The 23,416-nt window shown below is 41.2% G+C and overlaps 1 protein-coding gene across 1 annotated transcript in view; it reads right to left on the reverse strand.

Moving 5' to 3' along the window:
* LOC126184965 (leucine-rich repeat-containing protein 40-like) overlaps nt 1-23,416 on the reverse strand; it is a 200,392-nt gene that overhangs the window by 157,697 nt on the left and 19,279 nt on the right. Inside the window, exon 2 of the mRNA XM_049927661.1 lies at nt 19,426-19,619. Within this exon, the coding sequence (XP_049783618.1) occupies nt 19,426-19,619 (194 nt within the window). The remainder of the gene's footprint in view (nt 1-19,425; nt 19,620-23,416) is intronic.

Here is a 23,416-nt window from a genome sequence, read left to right on the forward strand (position 1 = left end):
GAAATTAGACACTTAAAGTAGTAAAGGAGTTTTGCTATTTGGGGAGCAAAATAACTGATGATGGTCGAAGTAGAGAGGATATAAATTGTAGACTGGCAATGGCAAGGAAAGCGTTTCTGAAGAAGAGAAATTTGTTAACATCGAGTATAGATTTAAGTGTCAGGAAGTCGTTTATGAAAGTATTTGTATGGAGTGTGGCCATGTATGGAAGTGAAATGCGGACGATATATAGTTTGGACAAGAAGAGAATAGAAGCTTTCTACATGTGGTGCTACAGAAGAATGCTGAAGATTAGATGGGTAGATCACATAACTAATGAGGAGGTATTGAACAGAATTGGGGAGGAGTTTGTGGCACAACTTGACTAGATGAAGGGATCTGTTGGTAGGACATGTTCCGAGGCATCAAGGGATCACCAATTTAGTACTGGAGGGCAGCATGGAGGGTAAACATCATAGAGGGAGACCAAGAGATGAATACGCTAAGCAGATTCAGAAGGATGTACGCTGCAGTAGGTACTGGGAGATGAAGAGGCTTGCACAGGATAGAGTAGCATGGAGAGCTGCATCAAACCAGTCTCAGGACTGAAGACCACAACAACAACAACAACAACAACAACAACAACCACAATGACAGCAAAAATAAACAACTGCGTAATACTATAGATGTAAGTATAACAAAGCACACACTTTCGATAACTGAATAAAGAAATACAAGAAATAAGCATTTAAAGATGATCTGTTATCTTGGAAACAATATGGTACACAGTTTACAAAACGAATGAATAACCAACACTGTTTATTTTGTTTTGTTTTATGATACCAAAATGGCTTAGGTCATACACACCATCTTCAAAACATTAGTTAAAAGTGACTACACATTAAGTCCAATAAAATAAATAAATAAATAAATAAATGTTGTGTGACTAGGGCCTCCCGTCAGTTAGACTGTTCGCCGGGTGCAAGTCTTTTGATTTGACACCACTTTGGCAACTTGCGCGTTGATGGGGATGAAATAATGATTATTAGGACAACACAACACCCAGTCCCTGAGCGGAGAAAATCTCCGGACCCAGCCGGGAATCAAACCCGGGCCCTTAGGATTGACATTCTGTCGCGGTGACCACTCAGCTTCCGGGGACGGACTACTAAGCCCAACTGAGGGAAGGAAGGAAAGCTGAGACCAAGGACTTCCTCTTGGTGGAAGACTGTAACACCGAAAATGCAATACGCATGGCACCTGCTACTGATATATAATTTTTTTTTTTTTGCTGAGTTGTATGTAAATATTTGTAATTTAAATGTTTTCTTTTAATAAGTAAGGACATTGCTTCACTGTATGTGTAAATTTAGGTAGAAGTCTGTTGACATTTCATTGTATTCATGTGTCTTACAGTGAAACTTATAAGCTCCGGGAAAAAGCCAAAGGAATTGTTATTTGCATCGATTAGCAATGATAACAGCAGTGCTTGTGCGCTGTAAAATCTTTGAGTAGGGAGTTGTTACGCGGGGCACGTGGAGAGAGAGAGAGAGAGAGAGAGAGAGAGAGAGAGAGAGAAGGGGGGGGGGGTGGGGTGGTTCCAGTGCTTGTAGTGTGCAGAAGTGTGGTGTTAACGCTCTTGTAGTAGAGAGTACTATTTCGGCGGCATCATGTACGCATGCTGGCCAGATGTCCAGTAGCAGGAGTAAGGACAGTGGATGGGTAGAAGAGGCTGTATTGATTACGATTGCCCATTCCTGTGATTAGCCGTGCTCCACAAGATGCTACCGTCTTCAACAACAGCAGCAGTTCCAGCAACACAGATTCGTCATTGGCTCCAAGTTTCGTAGTATGCACAGCACTGAAGAAAGACTGTTCAGTGGTGGAAAGTATTAACAGCTAACCCAGCAGCACAGCTGAATGTGATCTGATTGATAAAATTTATTTAAATAATAATAAGTAAGTTAAACACAGGACAATTGTGTCCTCATTGTCCTCAGACATTGCTACCAAGCAGGGACCTCGTTTCTCCCCCCCCCCCCCATATGCTAACCGAGTGTCATAAGAAAAATTTAATAGTTACAGCCAAGAATTTTGGCCTCAGATTACTTTCAATTAACTGTTGTACAACAGAGGTTTCAGTATATGAGTAAAGTAATTTCATTTTTCAAGTGTGATCGGTTGGTTGGTTTAAAAGAGGGGGGGAAGGGATCAAATTATGAGGTCATCAGTCCCTTGTTCCTAATAAAACAATGCCACAAGTGCTACAATAAAACAGACGAGACATATAACACAAAACGGAAAGAAACGAAAAACCACAAGAACGAAGGAAAGGCAAGGAACACTAAAAGGAATGAAAGAGGACAAGAAAACAAAGAGACGCTAGAAACGGAAGACAGTAAAACAAGAAAGCAGATTACAGTGGCTGGCTGACCATGAGAATAAAAAGGAAAAGTCAGCCACTCTGCAACACATTAAAACCTCCACCCTAGAAGCACTAGGGTGGAGGGACAAAGGACATGCGCTAAAACTTAGATCAAATGATAAAACCCACTCTCACGAATAAAATGTAAAACTAAATCAGCCAATGAGGCACTGTCAGATAAAATGAGCGGCAATGAGTCCGGTAACCCAAGATTTCGTCGCTGGGCAGTCAAAGTGGGACAGTGCACCAGAATATGGGCCACTGTCAACCAGGCACCGCACCGACACTGAGGCGGGTCTTCGCGGCACAAGAGGTAACCATGGGTCACCGAAGCGTGGCCAATGCGGAGCCAGTAAAGGACAACTCATTCCCTGCAAGAGGCCTGCATGAAAGACTTCCACACATTCGTAGTCTCCTTAATGACACGCAGTTCATTGTGCGTACTGTTATGCCATTCTGTCTTCCAAAGCCGAAAAACCCTGCGGCGTAAGTCAGAACACAGGTCAGGTTCAGAGATGCCAATCTCCAAAAGTGGTTTCCACATAGCTGGTTCGGCCAGCCTGTCGGCAAGTTCATTGTCTGTGATGCCGACGTGTCCTGGGATCCACACAACCATCAGTGAACACCGGGGCCGGTCCAGGTCATAGATGGACTCCTGGATGGACACCACCAAAGGATGGTGAGTATAGCACTGGTCGATAGCCTGTAGGCTGGTCAAGGAGTCATTACACACAACAAACGATTCCACGGGGCATGAACAGATGTGCTCAAGAGCACGAGATATAGCCACCTGCTCGGCAGTGGAAACACTGAAGCCATCAGGCAAGCAATGCTGTTCAATATCTCCTCCATGGACATATGCGAAGCCAACACGAGCATCAGCCATCGAGCCGTCGGTGTAAATCACTTTGTGGCCTCAGTACTTGTCAAGAATCAAGAGGAAGTGGCAGAGGAGAGCCGCGGGGTTAACTGAGTCCTTAGGGCCATGTGAAAGGTCCAGGCGAAGCTGCGGCCTAGGTGTACACCATGGACCTAAAGTATAGATGGTAAAGGCAAGGACTCCAGTTCAGAAAGAAGGGATCGGACACGAACTGCAATTGGAAGCCCTGACCTGGGCCGCTGATGCGGGAGATGAACCTCCGTGGGTGCGAAAAGGAGACAGTGATTCGGATGCGCAGGAGAACTACAAATGTGTGCTACGTAACTGGCCAGCATTTGTGCATACCTAACCTGCAATGGAGGCACTCTGGCTTCCACAAGGACGCTTGTCACCGGACTCGTCCTAAAGGCTCCTGTTGCTAGGCGAACGCAACAGTGATGCACGGGATCGAGTAAACGCAACGCTGAGGGCACCGCTGAACCATAAACGACACTCCCATAGTCAAGACGGGAACTTTCCAGCAGCTTACAAAGAACGTTAGTGAGGCTGACGAGCCAATAGCTATCCACAGCAAGTAGGTTTTTACCAGGTTTGAGCACTGGAATGACTGTGCTCTCCCGCCATTGCGATGGAAAAACACCATCACACCATATCCAGTTGAAGATGACGAGGAGACACCGCTTGTAGTCAGATGAGAGATGTTTAATCATCTGACTGTGGATCCGATCTGGTTCAGGAGCTGTGTTTAGGCAATGTGCAAGGACACTGAGGAGCTCACTTTCCGTAAATGGGGCGTTATAGGATTCACTGTGGCGTGTAGTAAATGAGAGGACTTTCCCTTCCAGCCACCATTTCTGAGAGTGTGAAACACTGGGGGGAGTGGGATTCTCCGATGCAGATGCTTGAGCATGCTCAGCAATCACGTTTGTGTTGGTAGATAACATGTCATTTACGTTAACACTGGGAACACCTGTTGGGGTCTGGTACCCGAAAACACATTTGATCTTTGCCCAGACTTCTCTCTCCAAACACTCCTGCTTCCATCGTTAGATAAGTTGGCGAACGCAAGCACGGAGCTGTTTAAAGGCTATGAGGTGCTCCAGGGAAGAGAGCCGCTTATGCCGCCGTAGAGCTCGCCGACGCTCCTTAATTGCTTCAGCAACTTAACAACGACCACCAAGGGACTGTCTTTCGCAGGGGGGCACCCTAAAGAGTGAGGGATCGTGTTTTCTGCCACAGAAACGATTGTTATAGTCACCTGCTCAACCATCACATTGATGTTCCCGTGTGGGTGAGATTTAATGGTGACAGCAGAAGTGAAAGTTTCCCAGTCCACCTTGTTTAAAGCCCATCTGGGCAGGTGTCCGCGGGCTTGACGCCGGGGATGTGACAGGAAGATGGGGAAGTGATCACTACCACACAGGTCGTCATGTGCTCTCCAGTGTATAGATGGGAGAAGTCATTGGGCTGCAAATTGATAAATCACTGGCCGAGTAACTACCTCGAGCCACATTGAAATGTGTGGCAGTCCCAGTATTTAAGAGGCAGAGGTCGGGCAGTGCCGCCCCAAAAGGGGTTATGGGCATTAAAATCTCCCGAAAGGGAAAGGTTTAGGGAGTTGATAAATAAGTGTAGCTAATACATTCAGGGATACTACACTATCCGGAGGAAGATTTAATTGCAGACAGTTATTTCCTACATCGTTGTCATTCTGACAAGCCACAGCTTCAAGAAGGGTTTGAAGGGGCACATGTTCACTACAGACCGAGTTTAGGACATAAATGCAAACTCCACCTGATACTCGATTACAGTTGCTATGGTTCCTGTAATATCCCTTATAGCTGCGGAGGGCAGGGGTCTGCATTGCTGGGAACCAGATTTCCTGGAGGGATGCAGATAGCAGGTGTGAAGCTTAACAGTTGCCGTAGCTCAGCCAGGCGGTGGAAAAAACCGCCACAATTCCACTGGAGGATGGCGTCATCGTTAGATTGGGAAGGCATGGAACATTCAATGAGGCAGTTTACGCCTCAGGGTGACGCGGACGCCAGAATCTCCACTCCATCCTCAGACGCAGAGCTTGTAGGTAGCGGTGGTGTGGGTGCCACCGCAATTCCCTTGGTCTTGCGGACCTTCTTTTTGGATTTCTCTTGCTGTTCCTTGGGTTTCTCTGGCTGGGAGGATGTCACTGACTCAGTCTCCGGGACTGAGGATGAGTGTGAAGCCCCACGACCAGCTGCTTTTGGGCTCTTCAGCCACCAGCAGGTGTCATCTTTCCCACTAGCAAAAACCTGGGAAGGAAGTGACCCAAGGGATCCCTCCATAGCAAGAGCAGCCAAAGAATTTGTATGCTTCTCCAGCTTAGAAGTGGGGACGAATGTACCCGATGTTTGGGACGGTGTTGCTCCTGAAGTAGGTGGTGCAGGAGCAAGAGGGAGGGAAGTGCCCCCATCAAGGGGGCAGGTGTAGTCTTCTGGCTCTGACAGGCGACTGGGGTTGGTGGAGTTGATGGGGCCAGAACTGTTGTAGCAGTGGCATAAGACGATGTCATGCATACAGGATGTAGGCATTCACATTTCCCCTTACTTTCAGTATAGGTCAGTCGGTCCAGGGTCTTGTACTACATGATTTTCCTTTCTTTCTTGAGAATCCTGCAGTCTAGTGAGCAAGGTGAATGGTGCTCTCCACAGTTGACACAGATGGGAGGTGGGTCACATGGAGTATTGGGATGTTATGGGAGTCCACAATCTCGACATGTGACACTGGAAGTACAGTGGGAAGACATATGACCGAACTTCCAACAATTAAAGCACTGCATTGGGGGAGAGATAAAGGGTTTTAGATCAGCTCTCTAACATACAAGGAACCGGGGAGAGTAAGAGCCGCTGCCATTCTTAGCCTGACGTTCCTCCCATGGTGTGGCCAGGGAGGACGACGATTTGGGGTCGTACTTCTGTGCACTGAATTGAGCCCGTGAATGCTTAGAGATAGCTGCTGTTTGACCACCAGCAAGAGATGATGTACTACGCTTGACCGCGTGTCATCTGCCCTGATGCCACCCACTCCGACCAGGGGCACCACCCACGGGCGCCACCCAGACACAGCAAAGGCCACCTGGCAGGATTGCCATTGTGGGGAGTCCCGATGCCCCAAGGGAATGGGCATCTACCCCTTGGCATACAAGAGGAGTTAATGGCGCAGGCATCAGCAGAGTGATCCCTGTGTGGTCAGTGGGCTACAACCAACAGGGTACATGGCAACCCCACCACAATGGTCCGGCTACCGTGCTGGATATCAGGTGCAACCAAGCAAACAAGTCCATTGTCATCGTCAGTGTAGAAAATGATACTGCACAGTTGATGGAAAAATACACACCCAGGAGGGTGACCTCGCCCAACAGCTGGAGAATGAGCGGAAGTGCAGATCCATGTCGACGAAGGATGCGAGAGGTCTCAGCACATGATGGACACGATGCACCTTGTAAGGCGCCCTTCCCGAAGTGGCTCGCTCTTCAGGAAAATTTTGAAAAATGTAGGTCAAACCCTACAGGGGACCATCACAAAGGCCGTAATGTGAGACTCCTTTTAGCTGCCTCTTATGACAGGTAGCAATACCTCGGGTCTATTCTAACCCCCGGACACGCAGGGGGCTTTCAAGTTTGAGAATCAATCACTAGAAAAAAATCCAAATCTAAAGAAATGCACAAATTAAGAGTGCGGATGTTTTATTTATTTTACATAGAGCTTGGAGCACATGGATGTCTGATTCTATAATTTTTTTCTGTTCAGGTCAGTAAAAAAAAATCTCATTTGTTCAGACAATAATTTGAAATTCAATTTGCAAAATAAGTAACTGCAAAGTAAAAAGTTATTGCTTTTTTGTCAAAATATCTATGATGACGTTACGTTGAGGTCACTGAAAGTCATTGTTCACGTAACAAAGTTCAATACTAACATACAGTTTAATTGCATATTTTCAAATCATAACTCGATTTTTTTTTTTAATTTAATGACAAACATAATGTAAGAGTGACTTCTCAGTTTTCTTTATTATTACATAGTCACTTAAAATTAATGTAAAAAAAAAAACCACCACGTGACAGCCTTCAGTTGCCAAGCTAGTGTTTAACAATACATGTTTCTCTTTCCTCTCATCTTGTACAGGATTTTGAATGTAAATTGCCCTAGTGGTCTGGCGACCGTTAATTATTTCCTTTTCGTTCATTAGTGTAATTTTTGGATTCATGATCAGTGGTACACCTTTTCTGTCCAATTTGTTCGTCAGTGAATGCACAAAATAACTTTCATTTTTTTCAAATTATAGCCCTGTTCAGTTTAATTACCTTTTAATTTTAGTAGACTTTTCCATCAGAAGGGTCTGTTGTACACTTTCCTCCTACTTATCGGTATTATTTCTTCGGGAAAGATAGCCCTATCCAATTAGTAAAAATCCATTAGGCATACACACGATCCATGGTCATATTTTATATCGCAAGCAGGATAGCCCGATTAGTAAGGGGCAGGTCACAAGGTCCACAAAATATGCCATAGAGACAATGGAGATTCTGAACCAAAGATTAAATCTCCTTCGCCATATTGCGACGATGAATATAAAGCAAAACACGGTCGACAGCCCGCACATCATTCACTAAAATAGCCAATAACTCAGATAGCAAACAGACACTAACCTGTAAAAAGGGCATTTGGTCAGGGAATGGTGAAACGTCACAGATAGATGACAATGAGCACATAGTGGTGGGGGGATGACCACCTAATGTATGAAAATGGCTTAAATGACAGTGTCCTAGACACAGCCTCGCTAAAATGATCTCCTTGCAGCAAAAGGACTGTCACTGGGAGAGGTTTAATTCCCTGGACTTCGTTCCCACAAAAAGAGGACCAGTGGTGATGCCAAAGTGACACCACCTACCAACAGATGGCAACACGGATATCATTGGACGGAATGGAAGAGCTGGTGGGCCACAGGAGGAGGACTGCAGCCTTGGCAGCAATGTCAGGAACCCACATAAATGTCACAGCAGCTCCATCAAGAGTGAGCAAGTGGAAGCTTTCTTGGACCTGTTGGACTAAGGGATGAACAGTGTACAGCACACAAAGGCTCTGACTCAGGGAATTGGACCACACAACACAATTAAAAAGCCTGTGTCACTGGATGTACTGCAGGGGCTGATAGAGGATGAAGAGCTATGCTGTAAATATTGAACAGTGTTCTGGAAGCCAATACCGAAACCTACTGGTGCCACTGCTGAAGGCACAACCGACACATGGTCAGTCCATTAGTGTACTCCACAGCACGAAGTTCCATGCGAAGGTCAAAAAACTTATAGCAATAGACCAAATCTTGAGCAGTTTCCTTAGGAAATGACTAGAAGTCCAAGGTGAACCGGGGCTGCCACTCTAAGCCAAGATGGTGAAGAGTTCACAACCATCAGGAACATGGCAGGTAGTATGAAGTTAAGCTGCCGGAGCAGTAGCCAAAAGCGAGCACTGGGAGCTAACAGAGAATAATGACGTGCCCCATACTGGTGGTCAAGGGAGTCACTGAAGGAGTACGCATAGGACGGGTAGCTGGGCATGGCAGACAAATGGCACATGTATCCACTCAGGAGAACATCACACTGGTATGGCAATGGTAGTTCAGCAGCTTCTGCATAGACTCTCAATCAGGCTAGTGTAAAAGGCACCAGTGGCCAAACGGATTCCCCGATGGTGCACTGTATTAAGAAAGCATAAGATGGATGGACGTGCAGATGTATAAACACAACACCCATAGTCTAGTTCTGAATGGACAAGGGATCAGTACAAACAAAGGAGGGTGGTCCGGTCTGCTCCCCAAGAAATACTGCTTAGAACAAGTGGAACACAGAGACCGTGTAGAGCGGGCAGCCAGAAAAGACACATGGGAGGACCAAAAAAATTTTATATCAAGCATGAGCCCCAGGAATTTTGAAGTTTCAGCAAACAGAAGAGCAACAGGCCCAAGATGTAAAGACAGAGGAAGAAAGACACTGCACCACCAAAAATTCACACAAACAGTTTGTTTTGTCAGGGGAAAAGTGAAAGCCATTGTTGGTGCACTACAAGTAAGGATGATCAAGACATCAATGAAGACACTGCTCAAGGAGACAAGTCCATGGAGAACTACAATATATCACAAAGTCGTTGACGAAAAGGGAACCGGAGATGCCTGGTGGGAAATAGGCCATAATAAGGTTAATGGCTATAGCAAAGAGAACAATGCTCCGATGGAGTCCTGAGGCACCCTGTTTTCCTGGATAAAGATGTCTGACAAGACCAAACCCACACATACCCTGAAAACATAGTCTTTTTAAAATTCCTGAAGGAAACAGGGCAGGTAGCCTCAGAAGCCCCATGTGTATAGAGTACAAAGGATACCAGTCCTCCAGCAGATGTCATAGGCTTTCTCCAAATCAAAAAATATGGCCACGGTCTGGTATTTCTGCAGAAAACCATTCACGACATGAGTCAACAAAGTGTCAAGATGGTCAACTGCAGAACGGCACACTCTAAATCCACTTTGTTCAGTGGTTAGTAGATTGCAAGATTCGAACCACCATACCAACCAGCAACAAATCATATACAAAATTGTTAAGGCTTTCGTGGCCACTTGTTGACAAACTGCCTATTGGCTTCTGTCTCGGGTTCTTTGGCCGACGTTCATCTAATGATTTTTCTGACGTTTCGCCAGCATGAGTGGCTGGCATTGTCAAAGCTTCACCCTCCATTGCCGGTGGTGAACTGGAGGCGAGCTCGCGGCCGCAGACTATATGTACCTGGCGCGCCAACGTCCGAGGGCTTCTCCACGGTCATTTCCGGTGCGGTTCTCCTCTTGCTACCTGCGACGGTCGTTCGCTGCAGTACGGGAAGCCAGGACCCGTTTACCTTAAGGCTTTCCTCTTTCTTGTTGAAACTGTTCGCGTGTTTTTGGATTTCTACAGCTTCTCTGAACAAGCGCGTGTGATAGAACCCGAGACAGAAGCCAATAGGCAGTTTGTCAACAAATCATATGTTCCATCACCTTGAAAACACAGCTGGCAAGAGAAATGGGGTGGTAGCTAGAAGGAAGCTGTTTGTCCTTACCGGACTTAGGTATGGGTATGGGTATGGGTATGACAGTGGCTTCACACCAGCATCTGGGAAACATGCCATCTGCCCAAACACGATTGTACGTATCAAGGAAAAAGTGCTTGTCCGCAATAGAAAGATGCTGCAACATCTGAATGTGATGGATGGGATGGAAGATCATGATGAAGTGAGAGCATGTTTTAGCTCCTCATAGCAAAGGTGACATTGTAGCCATCACAATTCTGAGCAAAGGAGGGTACCATCCGAGCCTCCTCTACTTGTTTTTGATGGAGGAAGGCAGGGTGATTGTGGGTGGAGCTTGAAATCTTCGCAAAATAGTGCCCTAAAGTTTTGGAGATAGCAATAGGTTCCACAATAACATCATCTGCTACAGTCAGGCAGGAAATTGGGGAATGGACCTTGGTCAAAGAAAGCCATCACAGGTTGCCCCACACGATGGAAGAGGGAGTGAAACTGTTGAAAGAACCAGTAAATGAAATAAAGCTAGCATTTTTGCTATCCGGAAGAATGCGACAACACTGTGCATGCAACTGTTTGTAACGAATACAGTTCACCATCGTAGGATGACTGTTAAAAACACAAAGAGCACGTCTCCGCATACAAGTCATGTCCGGCACGTCTCAGTCTACCAAGGGACTGAGGCACATTGTGGTAGAGATGAAGTGCGAAGTACGGAAAATTCTGCGGCAGTAAGGATAATGTTCGTAGGGTATTCTACCTGATCATCACAACTGGGTAAATATTGTTCAGCGAAGGTTGCCTGGGAGGAGTAAAGCCTCCTGTCACCCTTAGAAAGCTGCCAATTGGGTGTACACACAAGTCAGGTAGATGTCAGCAAACAGATAGCACACAGGAAATGGTCACTCAAATACGGGGAAGGGGGGGGGGCCTCACCTGCCTTAGGTGGTTGTTCACACCTCAGGTCACAACTCCCAAACTCCTGAACAGAGGGACCAATTTGCAATTTGGGAATGTAACAGCTCAGGCCATCACCCCTCCCTGGACTTGGCCTGCACCAGAGGGTACATGTGAAACCTACCTGTCTACTCGAGGTTGGGAATTACACATTACCCAGTCACCTGCTACACGTCAAATGTTTGGGCCAGCCTTCAGGAGTGCACAGGGAAGAAGAAGAAGAAACATTGAGGCATCTCAAATACTGAAGCAGAGGAAGAGAAGGAGATGGAGAATGAAAGAAAGGAAAAGGAGATGAGGGGCTGTTCTGACATCAGGTTATTAAAATCCCAGCACACATTCTCAAAAAAATTTCAGCCATGTTCCCCAAGGGAGTGAAAAAGGAACAGCAGAAAGATAAGATATGTAGCATGGAAAGGAACGAGATGCTGCAAAGGCTGCGGTCCCATGGTAGCCATGCACGAACTTGCCAAAGAGTGATGGATGCGATGATGATGATTGTTTTGTGGAGCGCTCAACTGCGTGGTTATCAGTGCACGTACAAATTCCCAGTCTTTGCTCGGTCCAAACTCGCCACTTTCACGAATGATGATGACAACAAAACACCCAGTCATCTCGAGGCAGGTGAAAATCCCTGACCCCACCGGGAATCTAACCCGGGACCCTGTGCTCGGGAAGTGAGAACGTGGCTGCGATACCACGAGCTGCAGACAAAGAGTGATGGAGTGATGAGCCTCCTAAGGAGTAGGGGGGTCGGCAAGACTAACTCCTCACTAAGTTTTATTATGACAATGATGCAATATGTAACAGATATTCACTGCTTTTCACTCACCAATTTACGGCAACAATGGCACAGTTCCCTCCAGCTCCCCATTGTCACTGTTGTTGGAATCAGTACCAAAACAGTCTTCATTGTTGTCATCACCAAGACAAATCATTTGCTGTTCATGGTCACTAATGGTACCTCCCACTGTCTGTGCTGCTCAAATTGTTCGACATGCCGAATCTTTTTCCTTCACGAGAATACATCCACATTCTCAAGAGTTTCACACAACAGCCTTTCCACTAGCATTTTTGTGAAGGACTTGTTATTGTTCCTTACGTACATCTTCACATACTAACTCAATGGAGGTGAAATGGCAGTGATACAGTAGCAGTCTTATTACAATATTATGCTGCTCCATAGCAATTTATTCTATCGTCTATGTAGGTGTCATAGGCTTATTTTCTTTAACAAGTGAATATAACAGAAGCTGCTTCATGCTGATATCTGAAGCAATATTTTGCACCTGTAACCATTGTACCAGAACTCCTTTGCGGCCGTTTGTGGTTGGGGTTTTGTTCAGTACCACTTAATGATTTAGAGCATTGTCCATTACAATTGTTGTAGTGATAGAAAACTGTTTTAAAATGCTGCTGAACCACTCAACAAATGGTGTGTGGCCCATGTATTCATGGTAACCACTTATCTTTTTGGACCGAAAAACTGAAAGTGCATGAGGAACAAAACCACTGGAAGAACCTGCATGGATCACAATTAATCTAGCTCCTCTTCCTGGTGGCTGATGAGTGTTACTGCTTGGAGTGTCATCTGTCCAGCATTTACCAACAGCTTCCCCAGCATTAACCCACATTTCCTCTTGCCATATTATGGAATGACTGTCATTGTCCACAATTTTGTGCAAGAATATGCTTTGAGCCGTAACAATATGCACCTTTTATAACAGGACTTTGCATCTGTCTAGTGCTTTGTAATGGAAACCCATATTTTCATCTCAGTTTTTAGTGATCCCCTCTGGAAATTTCCTGCTGTAGAGAGCATAAATATACCTGCGAACTGCATCAGTCTGGAAAGAATCTAATTCGGTGACAGAGTGAGGCTGCTTTTTCTCCCTTCCGAGAGTTGGTTAAAATACATTGTCTGATTCAAATGCCTCAGAATAATAATGGTTCAAAGCTATATCTCTCCAATTTTGCAATTACATTTCCTTACTAGCAATATCGCTACTGTTTTTAAAAGAAAGTGAGCTCTTCAGTGATGGGAAACACCACAAAAATTGTGCTGAAAAGTATGGGTTTCTGTTATCAAGTGCTAGACAGATACAAAATTATATAAGATGTATATTGTAATGGATCAAATTATATTCCTCCACAATGTGTCTAGCACAAATTGTGAAACTCTTATCATGACGTGACTGAACTACTGTTATTTCAGTAACTCTAGAAAAATGTAAATATGTTTGTATAATTAGATTCTACCTATAGGAAAAAAATTAAAACTGTGGCACTTGGGTATGAGTTTGTTACAGCTTGTGACAAATTTTAAACTTTTAATCAGTTTGTGGTAAAAAATAAATAAATAAATAAATAAATAAAATGTGGAAGATTTGGGGATGTTGAACACATACCTGGACCAACAAAACATTGCACTTAACAGTTTATGTTCTGTGAATTTAAGTTGGCCAAACTGCAATAGTGACATCAACAGAAGCCTATATACACACATAGAAGATGAAACATATTTCCATTCTGTCTCGTAAATGTTCGCTACTGAGAAATAACAGTGTATATAAGAATTTATTTTTGAGTTGCTACCACAATGACAGCAAATAAACAACTGCATAATACTGTAGACCATAACTTATTTACTGTTATTTGTGGTTGAGGCTTTGTTCAGTATCACTGAATGATATGGAGCATTGCCGATTAAAATTGTTGTAGGGACAGAAAACTGTTTTAAAAGGTTCCTGGACCACTCAAGAAATGATGCGTGGTCCATGTCTTCATGATAATCACCTGTCATTTTGGGCTGAAAAACAAAGTGCATCAGGAACAAAACCACTGAAAGAACCTGCATGGATCACAATTAATCTAGCTCTTCTTCCTGTCGGATAATAACCACTACTGCTTGGAATATTGTCCGTCCAGCATTTATTGACAGCTTCCCCAGCTTTAAACTGTGTTTCATCTAGCCATATTATGAAATGAATGTCCTTGTCCACAATTATGTTTCAAAGAGCTAAAAAATTAGTTTAGATGAACAACCACAGCAAAGATTATAAATAGCAAAGAAATGCCAAAGTTGCTGCTGTAGCCATTATTAAAATTTGCCACTTAAACCACTATTTCTTAAATATGACAATATGTTTATTGAAACTCCCGCCACTACTACCAGGCGTGCCTCATGTTTTGCACATTCAGAGTGGCTTCTAAGGTTTGAAACCAACACTGGGATACTGAAACTTATAAAAACAACATTTCACTTAGCGAACAGGACCATGTTTATTTCTTTACTTAGGTTTTCTTCAGGAACAGTTAGTCCTTTGGTTAATTCAATTGTAAACACACTGTTTCTTTTTGTCATTTTAAGGTGAAAATTAATTTAATGGACAATACACAAAATTGCAAATTCTGACACTGAATTTCATCTCAATTACAATAGGAGATGTGCAATGATGACATGGCTAGTGCAAGCTCTAGAGTTGTAATTCATATAAAATATCTAGAACATAGAACAAAACATCTAGACCTCATTAGCTACAAGATATTACATATATGGTGAATAAAATAATGAGTGAAAAAATAAAACATACAAATTCATGCTATGAATTTTGGAAGAAAACAAAAGGTCAACATCAAAAGTACTTAGATCTAGATGCAAAATATTTAAGTTGACAGCAGCGAGTGCGACAGAGAAGTTACTGTACTGAATGAAATAAGTTCACTATTACTAGTCACTGTATAATTTATCTCCACAATGCATTTCAAAGGTTTAAAACCCCATCATCAGGTAGATTTATTTGTGTTAATGTTTATTTACTTACTCATCCATGAAATCATGTTGATGATATGATATACAAATTATAGCAATACACAACTGAATGAGCACAAGCCTTCTTGCTACACAGATTTCTAAATATATATGCATTTTGAAGGACACAATATACACACATTTACATTACAATAAGTTTCTAATCAGCAGTCTCTATTTTCAAATACAAAGTCAACCTGAGAATTATTCTTATTATTTAATCATCTTCACACTCATGGCTAATACATTTTACACAGAATTAAAATTCCAGGTGACGTAAGTTAGTCTCCATAAATTTGGCAACAGTATAAAAATGATGCTAGAGCATTACGTTGGTAACATTCTTCCTGAAACAGTTTTTACTATTTTTGATTGGGCAAGGTAATTTATTATACAGTGTGCTGCCCATGTGCCTCGCATTGTTTTGTCATTTACTCAGCCTCCGATTCGTCATGAAATGTTATCATCATTACAGATGTGATGATCATGCAAGCCATTATTTGTTTTAATGAGATGGAGATCCTTGTTTACAAATGAAACAGTCTCTAAGATGTATATGCATGGAACAGATAATATTCCCAGTTCCTTAAAGATTTGCTTGTTAGATGTATGTGGTGGTACTTTAATCATGATCTTGACAATTTGTTTTTACATAAAAAATATTTGCTTATGTACTGTCCCACAGAAATGAATACCATATGAGATGATTGGGTTAACTAGTGCACAGTACACTGTTTTAATGGTAGTCAAGTCACACCTTTGACTAAGAACTCTACAGAGGCTACTTGGTTTATCTTCGTTGATATTCCACTTTAGTGTGTTGTCTATTCAGAGCCCCAGGAATTTAGTCTTATTTATGTGCATGAGAAGTTTCTTGTCTATGATTAATGATTCTATGTGTTGCATGGTCCTTTGATGGACAGAATATCATATGAGCTTTTTTCCATATTATGTAAGAGATTGTTTTCATAGAGCTTCCACAGCTGTCAACTAAGTTGGCTCTCATCTGCTGTCGATAAATATTACAAGATAGAAGGTTTGTATCATCAGCAAATAACACAGGTGTTGAGGGTAGACATTCTGGGAGGTCATTAATAAAGAGAAAGAAGAGGAGGGGGTGGAAGGTCGAGCCCTGTGGGACTCCTGATGTGACTGGTATTACATCTGAATAGCATGCTTTTCCATTGTGTCATTATTTCTACTAGCTGCCCTTTGTTTGATTGATATGACTGAAACCATTCATTACACATGCCTCTTATACTGTCAGCATCCATCTTACATAGGAGTGGTGTGTGACTGACTAGATCAAATGCCTTTGTCAGATCAATGAAATGCCCAGAAGCATGTTATTTTTCATTAAATGCATTTATTACCTGGTCAGTAAATGAAAATAGCCTCATTGATGGATTTATTTTTGTGAAAGCCAAACTGTTGTGCTGTTAGTGGGGAGTTACTTTTAAGAAAAGGACATTACTTGAGTATATACATTTTTTCTGTTATTTGGGACACCGCTGGGAGGATGGATATATGTCAGTAGTTGTTGACCTAATGCTTGCCCACTTTTTGTGTAATGGAACTATTATGGAGGTTTTCAATGCCTGAGAGAAAATGCCAGTACCCATGGAGCAGTTTATTATGCAGGTATTAAAAAAAAGTGATCTGTCAGAGCTTTTACACTTTGGAGGGAAGGAGTTTTTTTTTAGAGCAACCAATTGAAAGACTGCAAACAATTCCAGGAAAGTGTTTATTGGATGTATTAGAAATATGTTTGGTATTTTATTTGTTCTATTATATTGGAGAGATTCTTGTGTTTTCTGTTTGTCATCAGTTTGTAAAGTTTTTCTGACAATACCCCACATGGCTTTACATTTGTTACTAGAATCATTTATATAAGCTTTATCTGTTAGTTTATGAAGGATATTCTTGCAGTTTGAAATAACTATGGAAATTTGGATCATCTGTTTTTATACCCTGCGCACAGAGTGACCTCTTGGTCTTACGTGACATTCTTATACCCTTTGTGACCAGCCTATTATTAGTTTTTCTGGCTCAATATTGTACTTTGATTTGTTTTACTGGAAAAGTCATACTGAAATGACGACCCAGTATGTTAATGAATAGTGAAGTTTTCCTAGCTATGTTATCTTTCTTGTAAATAAATTCCCAGGACAGACTGAAGTAACTTTTTGAAAATGTCGATATTCTATGGCTTTTGGTCTATCTTCTGTAGATGGACTGGACCAGTCCAGGAGATTAATAAATGGGAGAAATTTTGGGTCCAGGAATATTGCATCTATACAACTGCTTGACTTACACAAGTTATTCTAGTTCGATCCTTTACTATGTTTTGGATACTGAAAGTTGCTAGAAAGTTAAGGACACCACTCACTATACGTGAAATGTTACCAAAATTTATGTTAAAATCACCACACAATATGAACTCTTTACCTCTGGATTTGTAAAAATACATTACACTTGCTAGCTCATTCAGAAACTGTTGTATGTTGCCATTATGAGAACGGTAAATACAAACTACTATTACGTTAGACTGCTTGACTTCTACAGCACAATCCTCAAAATGTTCCTTGATATTTAGGTGGTCAGTTTTGTTGCATGTGCTGAAATAACATCAACGTTGATACTGCTGCCTTACAGGTAGACTTCCACTTCTAACTATTTGTTATTTATTGATGATACTATATAATGACAGCCGAGTCTGTGGAGCAAGGGGGGGCTGTCTGTATTTCTACATCGCATTTCCATGTTATTTTGTTGCTTTCAGACCAAGTTCCATGGGAATTTATCAACTCTAGTTTCTCTGTGTAGGAGAATCCAGAGCAATAACAGATTTATTTCCACTTTTGTTAATGAGAGAAATCTTGTCGAGAGCTGTGCTTATGTCAGAATCTACAATCCTGCTGTCATATTTGTTGAGATACATACTGTGCCATGTGAAACAGTTTCTGGCATAAAAGCTAATGTCTAACAACTTAACATTTGTAAATTTTATACAGGGATTTTTTAATTTCAAATTAGTTAGTCTGAGTTCTTTGTTTATGCATGACTAGTCTGGTACGTCATATCTTAGAACATATTTTGATACTGGCACTAGCTTCATTTTTATAGACATCATTAGCAGCACCTATAAGTAAAAAACAATCATTTCTTGGGAGACCAGAGCATTCTTTGTTAAAACTGTCCAAATTAACTCCAGGTTTTACACGGAAAGAAACACAAACAGTGTTGTTTACACTGTTTATCAATGACAGTGATACACTGTGTGCACAACTGTCACCAAATAGTCTCACCTTTTTCTGTAGTCGTTTTTCTCCTAGTGAACAACGGTTTATCACGCTTTTAGCATTTGCTTCTGCTAAACACAAAGTTGAGATGTCTTTCATAGTTTCCTTGCAATTACAAGTATCTCCTTTTGATGAGATATCGGTACACTTAGTAGAGCTCATCAGCTTGTTTGCACGAATTTTTATCATCATCATCATCATCATCATCATCATCATCATCTGGCAATTGAGAAACTCATGTGTGTCGTGTCATGGTTTTGGGGAAACCTGTGGACTTGTCTCCAGTGGTCACAGGCTCGTTTCTCTGTAGTAATACATCACACATACACTGTCACACATTATAAATAGACACACCACCTTCATTTTTAATATGTGACAGCATATAGGTGATGTATGACGACAGAGAAGGGAGCCTGTGACCACTCCAGACAGTACCACAGGTTACCCAAAGTCTTAACACACCGCACACATCACATTAATACGTAAAAATCCATCTGATGGAGGTTAAACCTTTGAAACACATTGTGGGAATAAATTAAACACTGACTGCTAGCGGTAAACATTTATTTCATTCAATATCAAAAAAAGTCGCAATAAAGCCTAACCTAAAATGTTCACATTTACAGGTTATTTTACCAAGTGCACTATATTTACTGCTGGTATATTTGACATTTTTAATATGTGACCAAACAACTGGGCAAAAATGAAAGAAAGGCAGGGGATGCAAGGACAACATGATCAAATTGGGACAGTCCACACCAAAGCAGTACCCCTAGTAGGTCTACTCATACATAATGATGTAATGAAATACATTAGTTTCCAAATGAAAGGGATGAAATGTTTTTGGAAAGAACAAACTATACTTGTGGCAAATAAGTAACTAGAATCCAAAAAATAAGTAACTAGAAATCCATATACAAGAAAAGAGATGAAATCAAATAAAAATGAACAAAAACCACACAAAAACACACATGGATTAATATATTTACTTTCAATATGGTCAAGGCATCCAAGTTTGATATATCAGGAGGAATTCCCACAATGCAATTATTACTCAGATTCAGTGTTGTTAAAGGTGAGTATTCCCACCACTTCTCTCCTTCATCCTGTTTCTCCATGTCAACATTTAAATTTTTACATTCAATGTCATCTAGGTTCTCCAAAGTCCACACTTTTTCTGGAACTAAATCAGAAAATGTATTTGTTTTTTACAGAATTTATATGAAAGTTTAAAACCTATTCTACAGTTCTCTGAGTATAAGTAAGAACAACAACGATTCTGATGATCAGTTTAGACATATTTTTAGTATATTATTATGCTTATCTCCAACTTTCATTTGGTATATTTAACTTAGAATAAACACAAATTCAACAAAAACCTGAAGTTACATAACACCAACCTTATGCAAAATTGATTTTTATCCTTACTTCAAATTCACATTTCATTCTCCTGTGTAATATTTCAATCAAAATAAGCAGCATAGTTTCTCCCCTTATAAACTAATTACATATTATGAATGTTCTATCTTCAAAATGAGATATCTGCCCCTTCTCCGCAAAAGTTGGCAAAATATATATTATTTTATTTTATCAGTAACTAATATCACGATATTTCAGTAACGTGTGTGTATATTAAGGTAATATGCATCTTATTTCCACAGGTTTAAGAGCAACTGTTATGAGTTTTTGGCAGCAGCAGAGAGCACTCTAGTAATCTCCACTACACTTCAAAAATTAAAGAGGAATAATAGCACATATTAAAATATACCTTCATTTATCCTTCAACTGTCTTAAAATAGGAACATTCAGATTCACACTAACAACTGTCAACTTTCACATTAAAATATATAAAGAAAATTAGGAGGCAGATTAAAATTTCAGAAAGTTTGCTTACTTATTTAGAAACTGGTAGTGTATCCTATTAACCAGGTATAAAACAGCTGAAGTACAGCTGCTTCTACATCAACACATTTATGTTAAATTGTGCAGTGTGGGTCATTAACGCTCAGTAAGAATGTGAAAAATATAAAGCTGCAACAATGCTCAGATTCTATGTTAGACTGCACAGCCTCGTAAACTGGCTGTGATAAATGGCCCTCAGGTCACATGGATGCTTGAGAATACCACCTCTGAACAGTCCTCATAAAACACTGCAGTGTTCAAACCAACTTCAGAGCTGATAATTGTTTTATACATGTGTAACAACAAAATAACCATCCCATAGTCTCTCTGTAAATCATGCCATTCCTCTGATGACATATTTACACATATGACAAGTTGTTTAACAAAATAGTTGTTAGTGTAGTTCATCAAAGCTTACCACCAGCTAAATTTCAAACATTCATTTTTTCCCCTTTCACTGGAGAAATGTAATTTGGCAGTGTGCTGTCTTAGTAGTTACAAATTGTCCTAGGATGGCTGGCTGACTTCAAATACACGCTGAATTTCAAGGCTTCAAATACACGCTGAATTTCAAGGCTTCAAATACAAGCTGAATTTCAAGGCTCGCAAATTTTGTAGGGCTAGGAAGTTGAGTTTCTGTATAGTAGTTAGCCAAGAATATTCCACTACTTTTACTTTCACTGGATTTTACACACAGCCTACATACTGGTAGGCTTGTGACATGATCCTGTGCTCTGTAACTACACTGTTGACTTGCAAATATTTGAAACAGAAAACAATGAAAATTTTAATAACTGAAACAGGTAGTACATTTATCTGTAGGAACATTATCAGCATCAAATTATATTTCAAAAGAAGTATTATGACAGCTCGTACTGAGTACATTACAGCAAATAAAATATTTCCACTCATGAACGAAACTAGCAGAACAGTATTAAGCTTATGCTCTCTTCTCTATTTGAAATATTTTTTATCCACATATAAGCTTTTTCCTATTTTTAGCTGAGATTCAGATTTTCAGTGTACTAGACACAGATGTAAACAGAATACAAACACTGATATGCCGAAACACTGACTGCTGTCCACTGCAAGACTAAAACACCATCTGCTTACATTGTGGGCACATTATAGGGTAAGAAAAGTACATAAGTGGAGCACAGATGAATGGGGAACCTTGCTAGTGATGATACAGGGGACAAATCAGGAAATTCATTGACATGAGCAACTTTGACAAAGGGCAAATTCTTATGGCCTGACACATGGGAACCATGTAGCTCAGAAACAGCAAAACCGGTCAACTGTAACAACTGTCAACAGAAAGTGGTTGATGGACAATGAAATCACATGCAGGAAACCAGATGTTAATTAAGATGCAATGCGTGTCAATGCCAACTGTGGTCTACAGCAGGTTTGATGAGAGAGTATAATGCTGGCACAGGCACAAATGTTTTGGTGCACAGTGTGCAGTATACACTGTCGAACATTGGTCTCTGCAGCAGCCAGGTAGGCCCGTTCCCACGTTGACTCGATGATATCTTCAAGTATGATTGTGGTGGGCATCAGATCAAGATTGACCCATGAATCAATGAAACTGCGTCATCTGATCAAATGATCATGTTTCTTGTTACACCAGGTCAATGATCATGTTAGGATACACTACCATCCAGGCGAACAGTTACTCGAAACATGCATCATATGCCATAGACGAAGACCGAAGGGCCAGTACTGTGCTATGAGGGACTTTCAGGTGCATTTCCATGGACCTTGCGATAGTAATCAAATACACCTCGATAGCTATTGACTATATGAACATTATTGGGCACCACCAGTATCCCTTCGTGCTCGATGCCTTCCCAGCTGGCGATGGCACCTTCCGGCATGATAACTGTCCACATCACAAGGCCAGAATAGTACCTCAGTGGTTTGAGGAGCACGAAAAGATCACACAATGATATCTCGGCCAACTAATCCACCTGATCTGAAGCTAATAGAACACATCTTTGGTGGTATCGAGCTCAAGCTCTGAGCCGACAAGCCATCACCAATTTTTCCTGATCTGAACTTGAGGGAACACACCTGGTGTGCTATTAAGCACCAGCTATGGGTCAACAAATCAACAGTCAATAATATCAGGGGACTGTGTACCTGTGCATATACATTAGGTGCCACATACATATAGAAACCTATCACGACTTGTCGAATCCATTCCACGCAAAATCCCTGCTGTGTTGTTAAAAATGTGGACCGACTGCTACAAAACACGTGGTCATAATGTTTTCTCTCATCAATGTACTCTAAGATGATTATTGTTTGTTTAGATATCAAGCTACATGCTTCGCTAATAAACACTGTGATTCACAGTTCCTTTCCCCTTCTCACTGTCATCTTTATTCACGTGCTCCCACTCATATAAATGTAGATTTAATCTGAAATTCCTTTCATAATCCTACAAATTTGTCTAACTCATCATCTCTCCTTTTTCTGTTCTTTGTCTTTTGTGGCTCAATCTTTATTTATCTTTGTTTTCAATTCTGTTTTCACATGCAAAAACTATACACATACAAACTAATTACTAATAGACAAACACAACATCACACTATTACGACATTGCTCAAAATGGTAGTCACCTTTTAAAAATGCATGACCATAATTTTTTTCGTTGATTAAAGTTGAACTGTTAGTAACTCATACAAACATATTTACAAAAAAATCATGTACAACATTTGCATCAAATGACTAGAATAATTCTGATCAATCATGAAAATGCATTGCTTGCTAGGAAACAAAATGGTTATATTTCTGGAAATTGGTTGTGATATGGAGGAGCAGCCTATGGAGGATGTGTAGTTCTGTAGAGTAAAGGTGGATCACCACTGTCATCACCAACAAGACTACCTACCGTGTGTCTAACGTCCGACACTTATTGTTCCCATATTATTTGTAACCAAATTCAGTACATTTTCAAAATAACTTGCAAAAATTTAGGACAAATCAGTAAAAATCGACACAGGACAACTTTACTGCCAATATAGGATAAATAATAATTTATTTTTGAATAATCTGCTATGCCATTGCTGA

This window comes from Schistocerca cancellata, chromosome 4 (genome assembly GCF_023864275.1).
Source record: "Schistocerca cancellata isolate TAMUIC-IGC-003103 chromosome 4, iqSchCanc2.1, whole genome shotgun sequence".
Lineage (NCBI taxonomy): Eukaryota > Metazoa > Arthropoda > Insecta > Orthoptera > Acrididae > Schistocerca > Schistocerca cancellata.